The following is a 24,119-nucleotide window of genomic DNA, read 5'->3' as shown; positions in this document are numbered from 1 at the left end:
TTGGGTTATGCATTCTTTCAAACATAAACATAATTTACATATTGGATAAAGGAAAATAAAAATATATAAATACTAAAAGGCACATGTACCGCCTGCTACCCTAGCCTACTCCTCGTCGTCGTCGTCGAGCACGACGAATTCCGGTATTCTACCACGGCCGCTGGCAATCGGCGGAACATACGACGGTGCCGCCGGTGGTGAAAGTCGAGGAGCCCACGGGTTGAACGGCGGAGGTGGAGGCGTCGGCGGGTGTTGTAGGGCATCGTCCTCCGTCTCATTCGGTACAATCTACTAGTTTGGATTTGGTTTGCCGCGCTGCAAGACAGATATTTTCGAGTCCGAAATAGTATCGCTAAATTAGGCCGCCCACTTCCTCGTTTCTTTCACCTCCCACCCACACCGTCGATCCCCTTTCCACCCCCACCGTCTCCGGCAGATCCCGGCCAGCTCGATCCGGCCAACCCTCCGGCCGCAGACCACCGCCCAAAGATCCCTTCCTTCACCCCTCCCGACGTCATGGCCCGGAGTCACCCATTCACCGCGCAGCCATAACCCTGCCCGCCCAACATCCCGGCTACCCAACCGCCTCCGCCGCCGGCCGCTCTCCCCAACCACCGGCTCCTCCTTCCCTGCTCCCGAGATCTCTTCCTCGCCGTCTTCCCTCTCTCGCGCGACCCCTCCACCGGCCGTCATCGCCTCGCCGGCAAGTCACCTGCGCCGGCGCCACCTCGCCACCCGCACCCCTAGCATGCCGCCGACCACATCGGCTGGCTGCTGCTCTATGATACTACTTGGACGGGAGCCGAATTGAATTTCTGTTGGATGTATGCATTATATAGTAACATAGCTAGTTAGTGGGAAGTATACCACTTGGATGTTACTACACTATAAAGGTTCGGAAATTCAATTCGGCTCTTGGGTGCATATGCTCCCTCCACCCAAAAAACATATTTTTAATTGTTAAAAAAAATTAAAAAAAAATTCGCACGTACATCTCGACAGTCTATGTGCGTTCGTGCAGTTTCGCAAAAACGATATTTTTTGTGATCGATCAATAAAAGACAAAATAAGTCTCACAAAAAGCCTCATTTTCAGCACTAAATTTTGTCTTTTTTACACAGCTCAAACTACAAGTTGATTTTTCATGGAAATATTTTGATCGCACTTAGCATGTGAAGATGTACACATAAATTTTTTTTTTGAAATTTTTTGACATTTCAAAATGTATTAAAGTCGCAGTTCAAACTAAAGGGAGCATATGCACCCAGGAGCCAAAACATCACTCTATAAAGGTGGTAACATAGAGTATGTTACTACTCTATGTTACTTTCCACTATGACTAATCTAAAGAGTGTCTACATCTAAATTTACATAAATTTATGACATCATTTTATAGATAGAGATAGTACTACTTTTCATGAAAACACGAATTCCAAATTTCTCATGAACATACTAGTAGCAATGGAGGAGCTAACGAGTTGCTGGTTACCTTCTATAAAGATGTTGGTCCTAGCAATGGAGGAGCTTCAAAGAAAATCTTGGGCTGGCCAAATTAAAATAGAGCACAAAGAACATTTAGTTGCATCATATCCTTTTCTTTTGAAAACCAAACTAATTCTTCTGCAGGGAAAATCAAATTCTTTTCTCGACTGTACTTTCCCCTAGATAAATTGCAATTTGTAAACAATGGTGGATTAAATTATTCATCCTACCAAATTGGTAACACTAGGAAGTTTGGTATTGACGGAGAATAGGATGCAATGATTTTGCCATGAAGTGATTTGGGGAATGAATTTCCCGTCACTTTTGTTGTGCTGTGCGCTTTGCCCGGCGGGCTTGCGCAGCAGAAAAATTGGAGAAGACATGGGACTAGAGGAGAGCCTAGGTCACCGCCTCGCCGGATAGCCATCGCTAGCTGTAGGCCACATGTGTGTGTCTTTTGACTCCCTGCCTAGGGATTGGGGATTTGGGGCCCTAGGAACCCCGGACGGCTTCGTCGCTACTCGCCGCTCACTAGACCGAGTCACTCGGGATCCCCGCAGTCTGGCTGCTACCTACGCCGCTCAATCACTGTCTTACGTAGTCACGGTAGATGCCCTAACTAGCGTCGATGCGCATGCACTACTAATGAACAACTGAGCCGGAAAAGTGACGACAAAATTGTGAACAAATGACCTGACTCTCATGTACACTAGGCTGCACCGCTTGTTTGGTGGGCTTTGCCTATCGCATCGTAGGAATAGATCTGAAAAAAGTGTTTATTGGCCATCAAAAATAATTTTGATGGCCATCATATGTTCATCCTCCCTCCCTGGCAGCCTGGTCTGGTGCCTCCGTCCATGACATGATTCCTATTGTTTAATTACGATTTTGTTTGCAGAAGCCACTTGTTATCCATCAACTAAACAGTGCCCATGCAATGCATGTGTGCACAAGCAGAAAATTTGATCGGGCATCTGTGATTTGTGATTCAGAAGTTGTTCTCGCTGATTCTCGCTAATTATATGAAAACATGACAAGATTCATAAACTTGCTCTTATATAAATACCTCAACGACGACGACGGACGGATCGACTCCTCGCTCGCCTGCATCCTACGGATGGATCGCTGCTCGCCTCCTCGCTCGCCTGCATCCTACGGATCCGCAGGCCATTGAGAAGACAACAACGTCCATGGTCGCCTCCATTGCTCGATCTGTGTCCAGCCAGCCGGCCGGCGACGACGACGACGGTGCCCGCCTCTCCTCTCCTCTCCTCGACAAGTAAAAGTCAAAGTCTAAGTCACACGCGATTCCCGCACGTGGTGCCTCGCGATGGGCTCCTACTTATAGAGCAGCTCTGGGCTTCTGGCTGGTTCGAATTTTGCCGAGGCAGGGCGGGAAGAAGATGAGCGCGCGGGTGTGAAAGTTTGGTGTTAGACTCTCCCTAACTCTTCGTTTCCTTGCTTGATGGTGGAAACAGCTGTCCACATAATGACGAGTCACAACGATTGAGTCTCCTCATAAAACAGAACGTAGCGAAAAACGAGGTGTCTCTATTTTATTAGGCATACTACTTTGATGCATGCCAGGCGGCTCGGTTTCTACCTCTATACCCACTCCACAATGTTGATCTGATTTGCCCCGTTCCCCAATATACCTTTGATCAACACGTTTATTATCCATTAAAAATGATGAATTAATTAATACACGTGTGTGCTTCTCAATGTTCCTTGCCCTCAACTCGGTAGTTTATTGAATATACAATGTTTACTGATCTAGGCGGCTTGACGGTAATCAACATAATTTGCTTGCTCTACCCGTCTAGTGAGATAAAAATGAATATAACCTCAGTTACGCCCAAGCTGGAACCAACCAAAATAATCTGTGTGCAAGCCGCTCGAGCTAGCAAATCGACCCATCCATGGGTGCTGGCTAGCTAACAAGGAACAACAACAGCATACTTATTACTATTATATCAAGGTGGTTGTGCAGGAGGTGGACCTCATTGTCGAATTGCAAGCACACACACATATTCATTATGTAATTTAAACCAAAGCCAATTAATTCTGATATGACACTGAATGCAAATGCACAGAACACTTCATATTCAAAATCACAGTATAGAATCAGTTTTGGGTAAATCTATTTATTAGACATCCAAATCAAACACAACTCACATCAAAAAATCAAATCACTATACAAAAATCATCCTTGACTTCAGTCGACAATCGTAGCAGGAGACACACCAATTCTATGCCCAGCAAGTCTAACCTATTTACATACAAACATCATCAGCTTCATTTCATTCAAGGATAAATCTCTATAGCTTGTCCACTCCATGGCCATGGGCACCTTGATCCCACTTCGCAGCCAACCGTCCCGTCCATGCCTGCATTGCTGCAAGCAAGCTTGTCGATGTTCTGGCTCAATGTTTACCAGCCGAGCTGCAGAAAGTATCTCTCGCCCTCCCGCAGCTCAACAACCTCCATGCCCATAAGAAATGCAGAAACAATATGATCAACTTCCCTGCATCCAGCAGCTAGCAACACACCGCATGTATAAAGAGACGATCTGGATATCATCAATCATATAAATGTCCAGTACCTCTAGTGATAAAAATGGTCAAACTCCCAGCCTTCAGAATTCAAGACACAGGTGTTCGGTCACGAAGCCCTAGAGTTATGCTGCAGCCAACCAGCGCAGCTCAATCCGAAAAGGCCAGCAAAAACGACGACCACAGCCTCATATAACCTACAATGGCAATAGCAGAAAATAGATCAGTGCAGCCCAGGGCCGACACCAACCAATAAGCAGGAAAGGACAAAGCAACAGTGACAACCCGCTAGCTTCGTCCAGAGGATAGCCAAAATAATAAATCCAGCCTGATCAGTGATAAACAAACTAGCTAGCTTGTGATAGACAAATAATGCAAGACCAGAAAAATCAACGCCACTTATGATTTTTCTTCAAGAAACAATAGTAGTTTTTCAGCTAATTAACAAATACAAGTTTAATTAGCAGTAGTATTAGAATTTTAGCCATGACCTTTGCCCTATATTGGACATCCAGATCGTATACTTAAAAAAAGACACTAAGGTGCATACAACAAAACTAATACATAAAAAAGAACATCAAGCAAAGTCAATGCAGAACATGAATGTTTCTGAGACGTCGAATCAAAGCATTGTAGTAACCATATATATCGTAGTCAGTCGTGCTAGAAGAAAACCTGTTGCATAGAGGCCCCAGCTCGAGCAAGGAACATGGTGTCTTCTTGTCTTTCGGCTTCCAAGGCATGGCTACCATTTAGACCTCATCGTTATCTTCAAACAAGAGCAAAACATGATGGTCAGCAGAGCAAATTTAACAAGAATAAATTTAAAAGAGGGTTTCGACTATACACAACAACGAATTTTACAAAAGCAACGCGTCATGTGAATTTAAGCTATATCATTGATTTCAATTGTCACTAGAAATATAATATAACTTGCACTATGAGGTTGACCCACAATTGGCATGGCATTCCTTTAGTCAGCCAAAAGAGACACGAGTTCAAAGATTGTCGCTAAGAAGGAGAGTACTACACCTAAGTACCAGAATTCACAATGAATATTTATAATAGGCACTGTAGATACATGTATAAATTATTTGAAACACAAAATGAGGATTAAGGCATGCATCGGGCATGATGTATGGATACTAATTGAACAATGACACAAAGGCAACAAATCTGCAACATCTTAGGAGCATAAATCAATCTTTTTATAGCCATCAGTTGATGCATCAATAAAGTTGCAAACAGAATCCATCTATCTTTGGCAAATACTGTGTTTGTTGTATCAAACAAGAGCAACCACTCTGATCTAGTACTCAAGCTCAGCTCCAACAAGTGCAACCATCCCACGAGTAACAATGCAAAATTAGCATGACGTCAACTAGTGTCAAACCTACTAAATGGGAAACTAGCAGCTAGAGCATCACAAATTAACAAAACTGGGTACAAACAGCATTAGGTCACAACAAAATAGCTACAGTGAAGTTATGAGAAGAATCATGATAACCTACGAACTACGCATAGATGTTAACAAGATTAGGACAGTTATATATCTGTTTAGCGAGCAATTCGAATAGCAAACCAGAACCGTAAAGATTAGTTTCTTGGCAAGGCCCCCGATGAGCCCCACCTTGATGGTGCACTCGCTCGACAAGTCCTCAATTACCTCATCTTGCGCCATCTTCTCCGCCGGCAAGGGTGACAGCCCAAGCCGGTCCGTCAGTACCAAATTGCAGACGATCCATCCCATACACAAGTATGTCTCTTGTAGCTGATAGTGAACATATAAATAAAACTTCATGTTAGTCTATCTTCACTAAGAAATATACAAAATGTAGCCCAAGTGCATGTTAACCAAAATGGCTATATAGTGCAAATATTCAGTTCGAATGATTCTTATCAAGCGCGAGAAAATCAACCATGAACCAACTAACATAGACATCATAGATAGCTACTGATTCGTTTATGAAAGGTTCAAATCTATGCTGCAATCTCATCTTATGTATGCAACATTAGTTGTTTTGTATCAGTCACACGCGAGCTAAAACATGACACTTTGGAGAAACACTATATTAATGAAAGACACCACGGTAACTATGCACAACACATACAATAATCACCAGATCAGTTGCAGCTCAGAACCGTACAACTATGCAAACATCTAATTTGACATCTGCTACCATAATAATACTAAGAATGAGGGATGTCACTATAATCTCCAAGCAAATCTTCATAGACATGGCAACGACACATATAGTAATAACGAGATAACCTGTAGCTCACAACAATACTAATATGCAAACATCTAATAGATAGCGAGGATTTCACAAAGCAACTTACATGATAATATTCAGAATGAGACATGTCACTATATAGAATCTCCCAGCGACACCTACTTCTTCGCGTGGGGCGGCGGAGGCGGTGGCATCGACGCCCGTCTCGCCGACGCGCCGACCACGTGGTGCACCGCCTTTGTGGACCACCGCAACGGGCTCCTCCTCTGCGAGGCCACCGAGGGCACGTGCTTCGTCTACAACCCGGCCACGCGCTGGTCGGCGACGCTTCCGCCGCCGCCGTCCCCGCGCGCGGAGCCCCGGGGGTCTCCTCCGCCGCGTATCTCGTGTTCGATCCAGCCGTCTCTCTCCATCACGAGGTGTTCCTGCTCCCCGAGCTGCCCGGCGAGCCCGAGCCCCCAAACCGGACAACATTGCAACATTGCACGTAATAACTCTCGACACATAAACAAGAGACACTATGCCAGGCCAGGCATCACAGAGGGGCATAAAAGAATGTTCATCAAGTTGAGAGGAATATTTTTTGCATGCCATTGAACAAGAACATCCATTAGGTACATGCAAGATGAGATGATGAGCTACGACACACCGTAACAAGAAAAAGGGGCCATCTTGAAGTGGCGGCGGAGGCGAGCTACCTTGTGTATGGGCTGGACATCATGGTCGACCGAGTTTGGGGTCGGACCCAACAACATCATCAGGCTGCGAGAAGCATCCAGCTGCAGCTGCCATCATCTAGTCCTCCTCCTCGACATCCTTACACAAAAAAAACACAAATGATATCAGTTCTAAATGAGTTTTGGCAAGAATAAATTTGGAGTAAACTTGACCCACATGACACAAGGGAGCACTGGTCCAGCAATTATCTTTTAGTTAAAATAGACGAGATTCACTAGGACTACAACAATGGCAATAAGAACATGAATCAAATAACAATGCACTTTGAAGGTCAGCCCAAAAAAAGAATCATCACGATGCACAATACACAACTTGATGATGATGTATATATATGTAACATGCATGTAATCCAATGACCAAGACCATGCCGAGCGGCTTGGCATCCCGTCCTCTATAAGTGACAACACCTACATACACACATCAAGGGAATGAATGCCGAGAGAATATATAAGAAACTGAAATTTCCTAATTTAAAAGGCAATACTCGGATTCTTTTTAATCATCACAATTAACCTAGTTGTTTGGTGGTAGAAGAAATACTCCTTTTTCTACATCGAATCAAGTGATTAGTGACAAAAAATAATACACTAAAGATCAATAACCAATACACTCACGCATCCCAAAATACCAAAAACTAATCTAACAAGTGTAAAAAGGAAAGTATTTCTACAATTCCTATGACCAAGCAAAACCAAATGGTGTCCCTTTCTTGAAAATTTGTAATTACATTCATACTAGAAACTAGACAAGGCGACTAAATTTTACAAAGAAGAAGTAATATTTATACAATAGAAACTGTTTTCATCAGATCGATAGGTAAATGAGTTAAAGACTTAGAGAAAACCTCCAACTTGAATAAAAACCATATTAATCAAACTAAGGTCGAAGTAAATGTTGACAATGTCAAACTACGTGTAGAACTAAAAAAAGTAAGATATGTACATGCAACATGTAGCTTGCTTGATTTGTATATAGATAAAGAGGTCCCGTGTAAAGACAATGTAAAATGGAGCAACGCTCCACACTCACCAAATGTTGCACTTCCCAAACCAAAAGCACAAGCAGATGCAATAGCTAGCTTTCCAGACCTCAATATACACATCGCAAACAGACATTGAACAATAGTACATTGAGAACAAAACTAGTTCCAAAGACCTCAATACATGTTTAGATCAAGCCATTAAGTTATCGGAAAACAGTAGTAGACGACCTACAGCTCATACAAGAGAGGCAGATCTAGCATATGCAATCAATCATGAAGCAACATGTTTGATCCAATAAGTGCACTCAGCCCACAAGTAAAAATCTAGTATGACCTATGCCAAATAGCTGCTCCACCGTGCCAAATAGCAAAGACGAGGACTGATTTGGTCATCCTTGCTATACACAAGCAAGTTTCTTATAGCTTATAGCAAACATATAAATAAAACTTCATATTAATCTGTTCTCGCTGAGAAATATAAAAAATGCAGCCCAAGTGCATGTTAGCCAAAATGGCTATATAGTCCAAATATTCAGATCTGATGATTCCTATCAAGTGCAAGAAGAAGAACCATGAAAAAACTAACATAGATGTCACATATAGCTACTGATTCGTTCATGAAAGGTTCAAAGATGGATATCTACTACAGATCAGCTACAACAAGCTACATTGCCAACACTTGAAAAGGAGAATAGTCTATTCTTATTCCGGGCAATCAAGCTCTAAAATCAAGCAAACGGCGATCAAATACATCAGAGCAAGGGTATGCTGTGAAAACTGCATTGATTAAACTTGGAATAATTTTGCGGTTGCAATTCTACTTGTGCCCAAATAATTACGTTTGAGATTGTGACTAATGGTATTGCCATTATATTAACAGGCGGATGCAGTTAGTCTTAAGAATGTTGTAATCTCAGCTGTTGATGTCATGCAAGGTTTGGGATCGATAGCCCATTGTATGCTTTCTAACTTAAGATATCTTAGGTATTTATTGTCCACATTTACTTATTCGCCAATAAAATCAGGTCTTTAACAAAGAGGCTTATCTTTTACTCCTCCCTCCATCCCGAAAAGGATGTCTCAACTTTGTCTAGATCCGAGTCTACCTAAAACTCGTCTATATACATGAGTACCTAAATAAAGTTGAAACATCCTTCACGGGATGAGGGAGTACCTTATTTCATGGTTTGATACACATTCTTCAAAAGAGTTGCAGGATAAGTATGATTCATACTATAAGAAAAGTTTTTCCCTGTTAACAAATGGTAATAGTCTCGAGTGTTGGTAATTTTCGTGGGAATCCCCACCTTATGAAATACTACGTTCAAATCACTAACATATTAAATCATGAATAAATCCGCACAAAACAATTCAGTCCACGACAATAGTTGAAAGGTATCTGGATGCACCCTCGATTTCCATGATTTAAATTTGAACTTCATAAGCTCATGAAATCAATTGGACCGAAGTGCGAAGTTGAAGAACTAGGAGAGGGCGTCCCTCGCCGTTAAGACAAATTCTTGTCAAATCTGTTTCAAGTGACATTAGAGCATCTTTCTTGCCAGGTTGTAGACAGGACATATTTGGTTTCACAGTTTTCAGTCGTTGCATGACAAGAAATGGTCATGCTTGATGAATGCAGAAAACTCTTAGCTATGGCAGCAAACTGGAGGTATTAACATTCTATTCCCAGGAATTTCCTTGCAAGAAGTGACAATAAAGCTCTGAAATTTGAAAAAGACAAATTCTCTCTCTACTTGGTGGTGAACTGGTGATTAATTGTTCCCGTGATGGCAGCAGTTATACACAAGGTCTTACTACTACTATTGCATCTTTAATCAGGTACATGTGTCTAGTCTCAAGCACAAATCATATGCAAGGGATTTGTTAATATGAATTAACAACCCAGGGAAAGATATATGATATACACCAATCTTTCTTTTTAGGTGCAACTGCAAGTTGAGCTCATGATCGTAAGAACATATTGTGCAAAGAGACAAGGAATGAGTAGATAAAAATAACAAAACAAAAGAATGTTAAACATCCTCGGCGATCATGGTGCACACCGTGCGTATAACAACTCAAAGTAATTGCATAGTGTACATAGATATTTTAGTACAATTTTTTAACAGCAAATCAATTTGGAGGTACAAAAGGGGGACTGGCAATAGAGAGTATTGCATAGACAAACCCCACTGCAAGTCATTACATAGCTATTTTCTGCCCTTACATCAAGCGAAGATCACCAAAAAAGAAAAGAAAATAAGATCATTGGATTCTCTATATGGTTTTTCATCCAAGTCAACAACAAGTAGACTTGCTGATGCCCGTTCCCTATCAATCGATATCAATCCATCTATCAATTAAATTATTTATTGCTTTCGTTCATGCATGCCTCACTCCCGAATCCTATACCGTGGCACGCTTCTCACTGCGCACGTGCTACTACTAAGCTAGCAGCTTGATGTATCCTAGCTTGGAGCATACGTAACCCTACAACGACAAAGCTTCGGTACAGGGAAATTTCTAACTCGAAAATTTACGATGAAAACAAAAACAAAGCTTCGTAATTGAACAGTTTTGATGCTGAACGTACTTGGTTGCTGTTCAAACATATTTGCTAGATCTCTCGAGCCTTTTTTAAAATAAAACCACGAGCAAGACAAAGATCCAAATGCACTTGATTCATATACATGTTTAATGAACAAAGTATCAATCCATGTTGAATATTTACCGAAAAGCATGATATACAATTCCTGAAGCTAACTAAGAATAGCTTGAGTGTTCTCGTTTGTCCAACACTTATCCCGGTAACATTTGGAGAGTGAAAAGCTGCAGAAAGCGCAAATTTTGGTCGTGCTTTAGTCCGCAAATAAGCATATTTGTATTCCTATAGGATGATGAACAAAAATAAACTCCTGCATTGAATTGCAATACTTGTGCTTATCTATTGCAGAGTATGAAAAATATAAATATTTTTTCTTCGAATGGGATGCTCGCTAAGATGCAAGACTAACGATGAATATGCTACCATCGTTTCTTACTACATGACCTCACCTAAGCTGGTACCTTCATGTCATGTAGTGTGAAAGGACCAGGGATTGTATAATTATCGTGTGGAAAAGAACCAAGAAGTAAAAGCCGGTTACTATACCAGCTTCTTATGTACTCCCTCCGGTCATTTTTAATTGACTCAAATTTAGTACAAAGTTGTTCTAAATCCGAGTCAATTAAAAGAGACTGAGGGAGTATTTCTGATTGTGTCCAGGCAATAACTCAAAGCTACTCCTCCAAGGTTCCTTATCCACCTGTCAATTTGATCAAGTTATCAAACACTAGAGCTGGTCTCGATTCAGATTTCATTCGCACATGTAGAAAAATTGTTGTCTATTATAACTGAACTACAACAAATGTAGAACTATCTAGCTCATGAAGCTTTACGCACACCCATAAAGCTGGAAATGCATAAAGGTAATTTTTTCCTAACAAGGAATGCTTTCAGGTCTTGACGGAAAGTAGCTTGACACGAAACTACGAGGACATATGTAAATCATGCCTAGTCTAAATTGTGAAAATCATCTCTAGTACTAGTTAGCAAAGGATATCATCAATCATATAAATGTCCAAAGTAGCTCTATTGATAAAAATGGTCAAACTCCCAAATTCTTCCGAATTCAACACACACATCACTAGTATAAAGTGAATATACCATTTCCAGGTCAAAAGAAAATAAAAAAGACCATCTCCTGTACATAATTCAGTTGCCAACTACATAGGAGGAATGCAAAATATCTAGAAAATACTCCCTTCCAAAGCATGAACAGATTCCTTTTACCCAGATTTTGGGAGAAAACGAATCACTTAAGGTGATGGCAGTTAATAGCCGAGGGCTTTGGTTGCGCTGGCGCGCATTGTTGTGAGCATGTCAGGTGAGTTGTAAGAAATAGCTAGGCCACTAGAAGTTTCAAGCCGCAGGTTTTAGCTAGAGGTTTTAGCTGGTACCTCCAAGCCACGTCTAACTCCACTTGCCTCTTGTTGATGCTGCTGCCTCGCATCCCCAAGAGCCAAAGCAACCTGCAAGGAACATGGTGTGATTAGAAAAACATTGCACCAAATAGTGTACAAGAAGCGAGAGATGAGCTGAACTAAAAACAAGAAACTGTCAAGTTGTCGTACATATGACCATTTGACAAAATAAATTATTTTACTTGAGTACCATCTATTCAGGTTCCATGAAAAGAGCTAGAAGCTACATAACTTATTTAGTACAAATTAATAGATTTGATAGGAGTTAATGGATATTGGATAATCCATCATTTAATAATATAGAATGAACCTGAATAGATTACACTGCTGATACACTCATGGTGGAAAAGAGGAATCCAAAATCAGTTATTTAATAATCATCATGTAATATACTAGCAGGGTATAATCTGGAGGAACATTAACAGATAAAATGAACCTGAATGTGCAGAATATATGTATGTATGTCCAAAAGGTTTAGAATGGTAGAAGTGATTTAGATATTAGGAGGAGTCAATTTGCGACCAAGCAAGACAAGCCTACTCCCCACAAAAAGAAAAAGAACAGACAAGTAAGACTGCGTGCTAGCTTATCATCACATAGCACAAGCTACCTACACTTGATAGTCTAGAGCGAAGAAGAGCAAAACAACAGAAATCAAGTAAAGCCATACCAAGAAAACATCTCAACTTTGCAAATTCTTAACCAAAGCCATCCGAAGATGGTACTGACCCACGGCGCGCAACGGAGTCCATCCACCGCAACACCACACACGACAGCGTAAGGTTATGCTCTCTGAGTTTGCGACAACGCCTCGACCTCCTCAGGGCACTCTGAGTTGGTATTGCTCGCAACGTAGTATGCTCTTGGAGTGAAGTCTTTGGCTTCAAAGCATGAGCAGTCCTGCATGAGAAATACAGTAGGGTCAAAATCGCCGGTTACACCTACTACTACTCGCTCACTCTACACTGGAAAATTGGCACCAAGACTTACCCATGGGTCTTGCTGTACTGGCCATCATGGGCATGCCCAGGGTCTTCCTGTGCACAAAAATAGTGCACTATGATTTGAAAATGCTAGCTCAAAAAGGCTGCAAGAAAAAGGAACATGATGTTAAACTGTCTAGATCGCACCGTGCTCATTCAGCATAGGCAAGCCTCCTGTTACAGAGAATAGAAGGTTGTGATGGCAAGCAAACTACACTGCACCCTGACTTCCCTCAAAACAAATTCAGTCCCTAAATGAACCGAACCAGGAAGTCATCAAACACAATAATATATTGGAAAAAAATATATGTTCCTTTGTTAGGCATGAATTCTCTATACATGCTTGATACAGAGACAACAAATACCTAGCGGCTTAAATTATCATTGGTCTACGTCACATTGATCAACCAGGTACGAGATCACTCAAGTTCAGCACATCTTACATTATGCACAAGGCAATTTAGAGTTACTATACACATTTTTGGAAAATACTTGCTGATTTGAAATGCCACTTATACCGTACATATCCAATTATATTCTGACAAATGCAATACATTAGTTAATATGTTTTCGAGCTTTAGAGAAGATCAAAAATGAACTCTTTGCAAACAATAACTTGCAGCACTTGTTCAACGAACTCGCGTCCACCGTTATGGTACCGACGGCTAGCTTCATCACCTTCAATGAGTGTGGGTATGTAATTAACGGCTCTTGGCGTACTCGAAGACGTCGGACTGATCTTGGGACCATTTTCCACTCGATCATGCTTCCTGTGTTAGAGTTCGGGGTGTTGGGAACTGAGGACAGCTCTTCCATCTCCCGCCCCAGAGGAAGGTCCGGCACGAACTTTTCACCATGCTTGTCACGGATAGCATTGGCAACCTCTGTTTTCAGCATCAAAAGGGGAAAAGGACAAGAAAGGAAATCGTGATGGCCAGACTTGCATGCTAGCAGGTTCCGCCTACCCAGTACTAGTACTGCTCTTGCATTCTCACCGTGGAGCACGACAGATGGGCAGCTAGCCGGATGATTCAATCGTGGGAATCTAACTAGGCTGTAACACGTACAGAAGAGGAGGCAGGGGGTGGGGGAGGGAAGAAAATACCTTTTGCAGTTGCAGGGCTGGTCGACGTCTCCCTTGAGCTAGCTCAAGACCGGAGTGGACTGGGCAGCCTGCGCGCGCGTCCCCCTCCAATTGGGTCGGTGTTCCGAATTAAGTCCGGACCAAATTAAGGGAAGGGGATGAGCCCCGGCGTGAGCAAATCGGCAGTTGAAGACGAAGGGCATAGGATGAGGGAGGAGGGGGAGGGGCTGACCGAGGTGCGTCGACGCTGGAAGGCCTCCATGCCGGCGACCTTTTACCCGGGTGATCGATCGATCAGCTGGAGCGGCGCTTGATGCCGCGGACGAGCATAATATGACCGTGGCCGGGGATACGGCCGTGCGCGGGGAGGGACTCGAGTGGGTGGGTGCCGCCGTGCCGGCGAGCGGGGATGCAGGGGCCGGCGACGCGGGCGATGGAGGAAGAAAGTAAGTAAATAGTGCTCATCAAAGATTGATTGCCGCGCGTTTAGCGAGGCGACGGAGAAAATTGGAGACTTTATTATTAACTGCCCCCGCTGCATGTGTTAATCGGACGATGTTTTAGCTAGCAAGTTTAGATTACCGGCCATCATCGAATTAAAAAACAAAACTACCGGCCCCTCCGCTCACAATTAGATCGTGTTTTAAGTCTAGTCAAAGTTAATAAAATTTGATTGGATATTTAGAAAGAAAAAAAAGTTGACATCTACAATATATAATTTATATAGTACTAGTAGAATCGACCTAAACTATATTTTCATATCAACAAGCCCAAGGTTTGCTCCCTTTCTCTGTTTTACACCCCTTCACTCTTTCCGTCCTTCTCTCGCCGCCCGGCCGAGGTGGTGAGGGGTGGGGAAGGATGATTTCGGGCGGTTGTGATTCAGAGAGGAGCAGGGGCCTCTTCCTCCCTGGCAAGTGACTAGGTGCGGCACCGGCGATGTCAATTATGCCCCTCAGGTGGGGGTGGAAATCGCATGCTCCTCCTGCCGAGGCCCTCGGTAATAAGCACCTCTGGGCGCAGAGCTGCATCCTCGGTGTCCTCGACATCGACCTGGCAGCGAGGAGGAAGATGAAGACGGTGGCGACGTCGTTGGCTTCTGCGGCCAATTTGTGCCGAATCCTGGCTTCTCCGAACTTCTTCGCCCGCCTTCTCCCACCCGTGGCAGGAGTGTTGTGCTAGAAGGCGGGCTACTCGACATCAACGGAGCTATTGAGAATTCCTGTGTCTGGGATTTCCGAAGCTTGGAAGCAACTTCGGCGAGCTTCATCTCGACGGCTGCATGTCGTCTGTTAAATCCGGTGAGCTCCGGCGTCCTTTCAACCTCCATCAGAGGCCTTCTTTTAGGTCGGCGGCCGCGCCCAACGCCGGCATTGAAGCAAGTGGTTCCGTCCCCGCGGCGGTGCTCGGCGACGGTGCAGCTGACCTCTGGGTCGGCAGAGGAGATAGGGAGGGACTTGATTGCTTCTCAGATCTTCCAGAGAGGTCTCCTCCACATAAATCGGGACCTATGTATTATTTTCTCAATCTTTTGGGGTCTTGTGTAATATTGTACACCTCCACTCTTTGTGTTTTAATATAAGCTTTCAGGCCCTTCGGGCTCTCCTTGTTAAAAAAAAACCCTAACTTTACTTTACAACATTTACGTCACTAACCTCATGTCACTAGATCTATTTTCAAATTTAGTTTCGTAATCTACCAATCTGACATCGTATATGTCGGTACTTATTTCTATAAAGTTGATCAAATACAAATAAGATTAATTTAGAAGAAAGATAGAAGTACACTTATTCCTGGAAAGGGGGAGTAGCTACTACTAGTAGCTAGAGGACAACATGCATCAAGATGAGATTCACTCCACACGAATCATGCATGGCATTCGACCACTAGCTAGAACAAGGATGGCATTCGACCACACGAATCATGCGAATGGCGGCCAACGCGGGCGATGGAGGAAGAAAGGAGATCCGGGGAGACGGCTCTCCGTAGTGTGTCATTAGATGGAGAGTGAATCGAGGATGCCGCGCATTTAGCGAGGCGACGGGAAAAATTGGAGACCCCCGCTGCATGTACTGTACGTGTTTATCAAGGGACGACTCTCTAACTTTCTCCTTGTGTTTTGCGCATGCACACGCACGCACGCGTAAGATTAATAAAAGTCGGAGAAGTCCAAAAGCTAGCACTGATCACATCCGTGCTCTCACAAGGAGATCGCGTTTGATCTCAAAAAAAAAAAAAAACTAGATCGCGTTTTAAGTTTAGTTATTAAAGTCAACAAAATTTGAGTCAAACTCCCTCCATCCATGGGTAATTATACCTTTAGCTTCGAGTCAAACTCTTTTAAATTCAACTTTACTTTATACGTAAAGCGGCGTAGCAACATTTACGTCACTTAAGATTTGTTTAGACGCAACAAGGTGAGGAATGAACAGGGCGCGTAATGTTGGCTTAGGGCATCTCTAATGGCCAGACGCATTTCGAACGTCTAAAATGGCCACGGGCGCGTCCGTTTAAGGCCGGGTCAAAATGGTCAAAATCGACCGCGCGTCTGTTTGCGCTGGGTGCCCCCAGCTGCACGGCGCAATTTTTTTGGGTTATGCATTCTTTCAAACATAAACATAATTTACATATTGGATAAAGGAAAATAAAAATATATAAATACTAAAAGGCACATGTACCGCCTGCTACCCTAGCCTACTCCTCGTCGTCGTCGTCGAGCACGACGAATTCCGGTATTCTACCACGGCCAGTTGGCAATCGGCGGAACATACGACGGTGCCGCCGGTGGTGAAAGTCGAGGAGCCCACGGGTTGAACGGCGGAGGTGGAGGCGTCGGCGGGTGTTGTAGGGCATCGTCCTCCGTCTCATTCGGTACAATCTACTAGTTTGGATTTGGTTTGCCGCGCTGCAAGACAGATATTTTCGAGTCCGAAATAGTATCTCGCTAAATTAGGCCGCCCACTTCCTCGTTTCTTTCACCTCCCACCCACACCGTCGATCCCCTTTCCACCCCCACCGTCTCCGGCAGATCCTGGCCAGCTCGATCCGGCCAACCCTCCGGCCGCAGACCACCGCCCAGCATCCCTTCCTTCACCCCTCCCGACGTCATGGCCTGGAGTCACCCATTCACCGCGCAGCCATAACCCTGCCCGCCCAACATCCCGGCTACCCAACCGCGTCCGCCGCCGGCCGCTCTCCCCAACCACCGGCTCCTCCTTCCCTGCTCCCGAGATCTCTTCCTCGCCGTCTTCCCTCTCTCGCGCGACCCCCTCCACCGGCCGTCATCGCCTCGCCGGCAAGTCACCTGCGCCGGCGCCACCTCGCCACCCGCACCCTAGCATGCCGCCGACCACATCGGCTGGCTGCTGCTCTATGATACTACTTGGACGGAGCCGAATTGAATTTCTGTTGGATGTATGCATTATATAGTAACATAGCTAGTTAGTGGGAAGTATACCACTTGGATGTTACTACACTATAAAGGTTCGGAAATTCAATTCGGCTCTTGGGTGCATATGCTCCCTCCACCCAAAAAACATATTTTTAATTGTTAAAAAAAATTAAAAAAATTCGCACGTACATCTCGACAGTCTATGTGCGTTCGTGCAGTTTCGCAAAAAAACGATATTTTTTGTGATCGATCAATAAAAGACAAAATAAGTCTCACAAAAAGCCTGATTTTCAGCACTAAATTTTGTCTTTTTTACACAGCTCAAACTACAAGTTGATTTTTCATGGAAATATTTTGATCGCACTTAGCATGTGAAGATGTACACATAAATTTTTTGAAATTTTTTGACATTTCAAAATGTATTAAAGTCGCAGTTCAAACTAAAGGGAGCATATGCACCCAGGAGCCAAAACATCACTCTATAAAGGTGGTAACATAGAGTATGTTACTACTCTATGTTACTTTCCACTATGACTAATCTAAAGAGTGTCTACATCTAAATTTAGATAAATTTATGACATCATTTTATAGATAGAGATAGTACTACTTTTTCATGAAAACACGAGTTCCAAATTTCTCATGAAAATGTGTCCATACATAGTAGTTGGCAGTTCTACACAATCCACTGACATATGTGTTTGAAAAGTCAGGTTTGTGCGTTGGAAATATGGACATATTAAGTAGCACATGTGACATGTAGTGCAATGAATACTGTAGTTGCCAACCACGCTCGGCTATGTACGTTTAATCGTCTATACATATGTGACGCTGCGTAGATCGATTTGCTTCATCTGATCTGGTACAAACACGGCAGCAGAAGCAGCAACGATGTTAGCTAGGTTCGGATGCCCGTCGTCATGCAAACCAGCAAGCAGCCGCAACTACTGCAGCAAGGCACCAGCAGCTGCGATGAGCACCAGGAGGTGTCGGAGCGCGGTGAATAGTAGATCAATGGTGGCCGGGCGGCGGGAGGAGGAGGAGGAGGAGGAATGGATGAGGTTCGAGGTGCTCGCGCATCTGGAGCCGTGGGCCGAGGCGCACATGCTGCCGCTGCTGAAGCCGGCGGACGAGGCGTGGCAGCCGTCGGACCTGCTCCCGGACGCGGCGGCGTTGGGCGCGGATGGCTTCCACCAGGCGTGCCTCGATCTCCGCGCAAGAGCGGAGGGCGTGCCTGACGCGCAGCTGGTGTGCCTGGTGGGCAACATGGTCACCGAGGAGGCGCTCCCCACGTACCAGAGCATGTCGAACCGCTTCGAGGCCACCCGCGACGCCACGGGCGCCGACGGTACCGCCTGGGCGCGGTGGATCCGCGGCTGGTCCGCCGAGGAGAACCGCCACGGCGACGTGCTGAGCCGATACATGTCGCTCTCCGGCCGCCTCGACATGCGGCAGGTGGAGCGCACCGTGCACCGCCTCATCGCCTCCGGCATGGCCATGCACGCTCCGGCGTCCTCCTACCACGGGTTCGTCGACGTCGCCTTCTAGGCGTACGGGCTGAAATTTCCTTGGCGCCAACACGGGAGTTGGGATGGGGTTCGCTCTCGGAAGGGCTCGCGAAACTGGTTATTTGAGGTTTGCGCGACTCGAATCGGGGCGGCCTGGAATTTTTGTTGGAAATGGGGGTCCGATGCGGGATCTGAACGGTCCATTTTTTCGCCTCCGAACTGGAAATCGGCGGTTATTATGCGGATGGGGGTCGGATGGGGATCTGCTAGAGATGCTCTTATAAGAGAGCACACTTGTTGATGGAAACTCCAAATGGAGGGAGAGCTACAAGTAGGCCTTTATTTTTTAAAATTATATTTCGAAGTTCCAATTTTTTCTGGCTGTAGCCAATGATGTATAGTACAAACGTGTAAAATTTCAATAGAAACCACTATGTATTATAGGCTACACAAAAATGACAAGTGTGGGTATGAGTATAGTGAATAGTGCATGTTTTAAAACTTCATTTTTTTCAGATTTTCTCATTTTATGTAGCCTAGCTTATACAAAAATTCACATTAACATTTTGCACGCTTGTAGGATATATTACTGACTACATCTAAAAAAAATATTATTTTCTAAATCTTATAAATATATTTTCAAAGTTTAAATATAAAGATATACATGTAGCTCTGTTCAGCCTACATTTATCCATGCTCCAGTTGTTGATACAACACGAGATAAACCACCATATAGCTAGCTGGGGTTTTATCAGGCCCGACCCTGGCCGTTTTGATGCATGAGATACGATTGCACAGTGCTTTAAAATCATGCACTATGTGTGTCAAAAGCGAACCGAAACGTCCATTGAATCGGTTCTGCACATAATAGAGCACCGATGCATAAACAAACCAACAATTTGGTTTGACTCATCTGGGATGGAAATTGATAGTTTACTGTCCATGGCTTGGTGAAGTGGCCCAGCACATATTTTGTTGTTTAGCTTTGAAAACGAAGAGTCTATCATGTTCGTGTGATTGCGGATACACGTGAGGCGTGCCCGCAAACACGGTCTACAGTTGAGCGTGGACCCTCTGGCCAGCCAACAATCAGATCATATCAGATCAGATCGTGTGCACTGTGGAGGATATTACGTGGAAGCAGTGCATGCAAGTTGTGTGGCTTCCTGGCGCCGGATACCATTTTTTTAGGGGTTCTCACGGAAAACATCATCACTGTGAACATGCTAGACGATAATAGAGGGAAAAAATCGATCAGTATATAATATGTTGTAGCAGCACATGCATCAAATCGACTGCTCCAAGTTACGAGAATCGTAGTGCTGGCCAAGAACACAAATCAAGCAGATGGTTCCATCATGGACCGAGGCTGTGGCGCGCTGCCTGGTAGCAAGATTTCTCAACCGATTCGTATCCATCGGCAGCTTGACGTAAGTTCTTTCTTTGCATCGTGCGCGCTATGCCAACATCTAACCATGCATGATGATTTCCCATTTCTCACCTTCGCATATTTGTCTCGCAGATTGCTCGAAGATGGAGGCAGCACGTTGAGCTTCGGCGATTCCAGTGACGAATGCCAAGTAAAATCGGCTCTGCGAGTTCATGACCCCGTGTTCTACTGGAAGGTATGTGCCTAGCTAGATAGCTACATATTTAGGATTCATGTTGCGTGCATGCCTCATTCCTTGCTCCAAATGCTCGATACAATCATCTCTCATTTGGATGAAATGTGTCTAGTCATTTCGCTTAATTGCTTTGGCATATTTCAGATCGCAACGGAATCTGACCTTGGTTTGGCAGACGCCTACATCAACGGCTGGTGCTCTTTTCTCGATGAGAAAGAAGGCCTTCTAAATCTTTTCCTGGTAAAATTATTTCATTGTCCAGCTTTGTCTATTTCTTCTTCTCTCAGATTATACCCATGTTTCACTTCTCTGCAGATTTTCATTGCCAACAGAGACAAGAGCAGTAGCAGCATTGTCAGCAAAAGAGGCTGGTGGACACCCATGATTCTAACAGCTGGGGTGTCATCTGCAAAATATTTCTTGCGCCACCTCTCGAGGAACAACTCCGTAACACAAACTCGTCGAAACATCTCACAGCACTATGATCTGGTTAGTATCTGCATATGTGTCTTCCTTTTTGTCTAGTCATTACACTTAATATAACTAGGTGCTTAATATCATCTTAATATTAATAAATTAGCCTTTATCGAAAAAGAACCCCGTGCTTCAGCCAGCTAATTAATTATTTGCTTCACATATATGTTCGTGCAGAGTAACGATTTCTTCTCGCTTTTTCTGGACAAATCGATGACGTACTCCTGTGGAATTTTCAAGGTTTGTCAATTCTGTGGTTATTATTGTTCTGCACCTTGCATAAATAAGTAAAATACAAATACATGGGTACTGAGGTTGACTTCGTAGAAAGAGGACGAAAGCTTAGAAGCAGCCCAGCTACATAAACTGAGCCTTCTAATTGACAAGGTAATAATCGTACTTCCTCCAGATATAATGTTAGGAAATCATCTAGATCAGTAATACTAATTAGATTATGCATATAACCAAAGGCTAAAGTCCAAAGGGATCATCAAGTTCTTGACATCGGAAGCGGCTGGGGAAGCTTAGCGATACAGTTGGTCAAGCAAACTGGCTGCAAATACACTGGAATAACTTTGTCGGAGGAACAGCTTAAATACGCCCAGAGGAAAGTGAAAGAAGCTGGATTAGAGGTTAGTTATCTGCTACTGCTTGTGTGACCTACTTACGCTGGCACAGTGAAATATTACCTGACAACTCCACTGTCTCTTCACTAATTTTCAGGATCACGTAACTTTCCTGCTGTGCGACTACCGTAAAATACCAGCTCGCAAATATGACAGGATCATAAGCTGGTATATGTAGTACTTATATGATCTTGTATACATATGTCTCTCGTTCGTGTGGTAACAATTGTTTGTCCATCTTCTGTAAATCAGCGAGATGATCGAACATGTTGGCCATGAATACATGGATGCATTTTTTACCTGCTGCAAGTCTCACTTAACTGAAGACGGCATATTTGTCCTCCAGGTTCAGTGCTAATCATCATTATTTTTTTTTTGAAAGAAGCTAATCATCATTATTTGACAGTTCTATTTGCCTAAACTTGTAAGTTCGATCAGATACATAGAATAGAATATCAACAACTATTATACTGAGAAAATATATTATGAAAAAATTATATACTATATCTTATATATCATTGATCAATTGATATTGATATGTTTTGTAAATCCTCATGTATTTATACATATACTTGGTCAGACTTAATAAGCGATTTTTTGACTAGCTATATACGTATGCCACCTATTTAGAGACGGAGGGAGTAGAAAATATAGTTATATGTGCCTTATTTCAGTTACACGCCTATTCCTTTCTATTCGGGGAACTTAATTAAATGAGAATGCATGCCCATGTGAGAGAGTTGCTGGTCTTATTGCCAAAAGACAATAAGTTTGTGCAATCGGCAACTAACTTTCATTTCTATATACATATGTACGCATATTGTCCATTCAGGCCATCACAATGCCCGGCGAACTCTACGAGGAATATATTAGAAGCCCAGGCTTCATAAAAGAATATATCTTCCCTGGGGGGTCACTTCCTTCTTTGTCCCGTATAAAGTCTATTTCCGCTTCATCTGGGCTCTGGTACAGTTTAGCACGATCGGTCGATGTTTAATTTGATAAATCTCTTGATTAAGCCCTCCCTGATCTAGATGATACACATTGCTGTATAGCATAGAGAACCTCGAGGATATTAATGGGAACCATTATTACCGAACTCTCAGAAGCTGGAGGAACAACTTAATGGCCAACAAAGAGTAAGTACCACTAAGCATCTAGTACATCTGTAGTTGGGTACATCCTCCCCGTGCCGTAAAAAGAGGACTTATAAATTTTGTCTAAACTCAAACAGTGCGAAGTTTGACCTAGCTTATATAAAAAATTATGAACAGTACTATGCTAAACCAGTGTCATTAGGCAAGTCGTGAAGTATTATAGTTGTTGGTTATGTTTTCTATAAAAGTCGGCCAAATTTTACAGACATTTGAACAATATATATAGTACTTCCTTTTCAGAAACGGATGGAGTATGTTATATGTAGTATATAACAGTATTACTCCTGATTTCCTCTCACTCTCTCTTCGTAGTGAAATTTCGGCACTGGGCTTTGATGACAAGTTCATCCGCACATGGGAGTACTACTTCCTATACTGTGCAGCTGGTTTCAAGACGCAAACACTTGGAGATTGCCAGGTGTGTACTTTTTATGTTTGTGTATATGTGCATATATGCAATCCAATATAACTCCATCTTGATATTTATTACTCCATGTGCTGACAGCGGTTTCGTGTTGCATGCAGGTTGTATTTTCTCATGCGGGAAGCGAAGCTGGCCCTGGATTTGATGACTGATGTATGATTCTATATGACTTGTCACACATATCCGGGCAAGACTCTGCGTGGCCTGAAATAGGCGCACGTATATTACCGAGTCAGTTCTTCCAAGACAATCCCAGCCAGGCTCATGGTGGCCTAATAAGTGATTTTTACCTATGTTGCTTAAGTGGTACACTGTTTGATTTGTACCGGAAGTATGTAGTTGTGCACTCAGCATCTCGTTTGCTAGTAATATACTTCCAAGATGAATAATGGTCATGTATATTCTGCTTCTAAAAGGTTGATAAATTATTTTGTGAAGTAGTAGTATTATTTTCCCAAAAATCTGAAATGTGCTCGAGCGCGTCGGGTGTGGCCTGTGGGGCTAGGCTCACATGGATGAACAAACAAATGACTTAACCCGATGTGCCCTAGATAGAGATTTTGCCTCCGGTGAGTGGAGTTGGTCCCCTATGCTTCCTTCCGGTTGTGGCCCATTGGGTCGTTAATCCATGCCTCTTAGTTCTTGATTCTAGCAAAGGTTGTCGCTTGAGCAGTACACATATATTTTTTTTAAAATAATGGTTGGAACATCTAGGGTTCTCGAAGCGGGTTCGGTCCCAATAGTTGGAGATATGCCATATTTGCCTCACCGCTACGGCCAGTTGTGCGATGTAGTCGATTTGTGGCAGCATTGCGTGAGATGTATCCTCCAATTTC

The 24,119-nt window shown here is 43.5% G+C and overlaps 3 protein-coding genes across 3 annotated transcripts; 2 read left to right on the top strand and 1 right to left on the bottom strand.

The window, feature by feature from the left end:
* Nucleotides 1-10,655: 10,655 nt before the first annotated feature.
* On the bottom strand, nt 10,656-14,343 carry LOC139830413 (uncharacterized). The gene is made up of 6 exons (XM_071818411.1): nt 14,314-14,343; nt 14,103-14,186; nt 13,005-13,051; nt 12,744-12,914; nt 11,991-12,062; nt 10,656-10,820 (listed from the first exon to the last, which is right to left on the bottom strand). Exons 1-6 carry the CDS (start codon nt 14,341-14,343, stop codon nt 10,751-10,753), a joined length of 474 nt encoding a protein of 157 aa, XP_071674512.1. The 3' UTR covers nt 10,656-10,750.
* A 4,017-nt stretch (nt 14,344-18,360) lies between these two features.
* Nucleotides 18,361-19,017, top strand: LOC127321775 (acyl-[acyl-carrier-protein] desaturase 7, chloroplastic-like). Its single transcript, XM_051350744.2, has one exon. It carries the CDS (start codon nt 18,361-18,363, stop codon nt 19,015-19,017), a length of 657 nt encoding a protein of 218 aa, XP_051206704.2.
* A 1,253-nt stretch (nt 19,018-20,270) lies between these two features.
* On the top strand, nt 20,271-23,632 carry LOC127321776 (uncharacterized). The gene is made up of 13 exons (XM_071819580.1): nt 20,271-20,407; nt 20,500-20,602; nt 20,747-20,842; nt 20,918-21,091; nt 21,254-21,316; nt 21,404-21,463; nt 21,547-21,708; nt 21,800-21,870; nt 21,955-22,048; nt 22,535-22,668; nt 22,758-22,841; nt 23,172-23,277; nt 23,385-23,632. The coding sequence occupies exons 1-13, from the start codon at nt 20,325-20,327 to the stop codon at nt 23,433-23,435; spliced, it is 1,281 nt and encodes a 426-aa protein (XP_071675681.1). The 5' UTR covers nt 20,271-20,324; the 3' UTR covers nt 23,436-23,632.
* The last annotated feature ends 487 nt before the right edge of the window (nt 23,633-24,119 follow it).

This window comes from Lolium perenne, chromosome 4, assembly GCF_019359855.2.
Source record: "Lolium perenne isolate Kyuss_39 chromosome 4, Kyuss_2.0, whole genome shotgun sequence".
NCBI classification, from domain to species: Eukaryota; Viridiplantae; Streptophyta; class Magnoliopsida; order Poales; family Poaceae; genus Lolium; species Lolium perenne.
The sequence above is the reverse complement of the archived record's forward strand: the minus strand, read 5'-3'. Positions and strand labels throughout refer to the sequence as shown.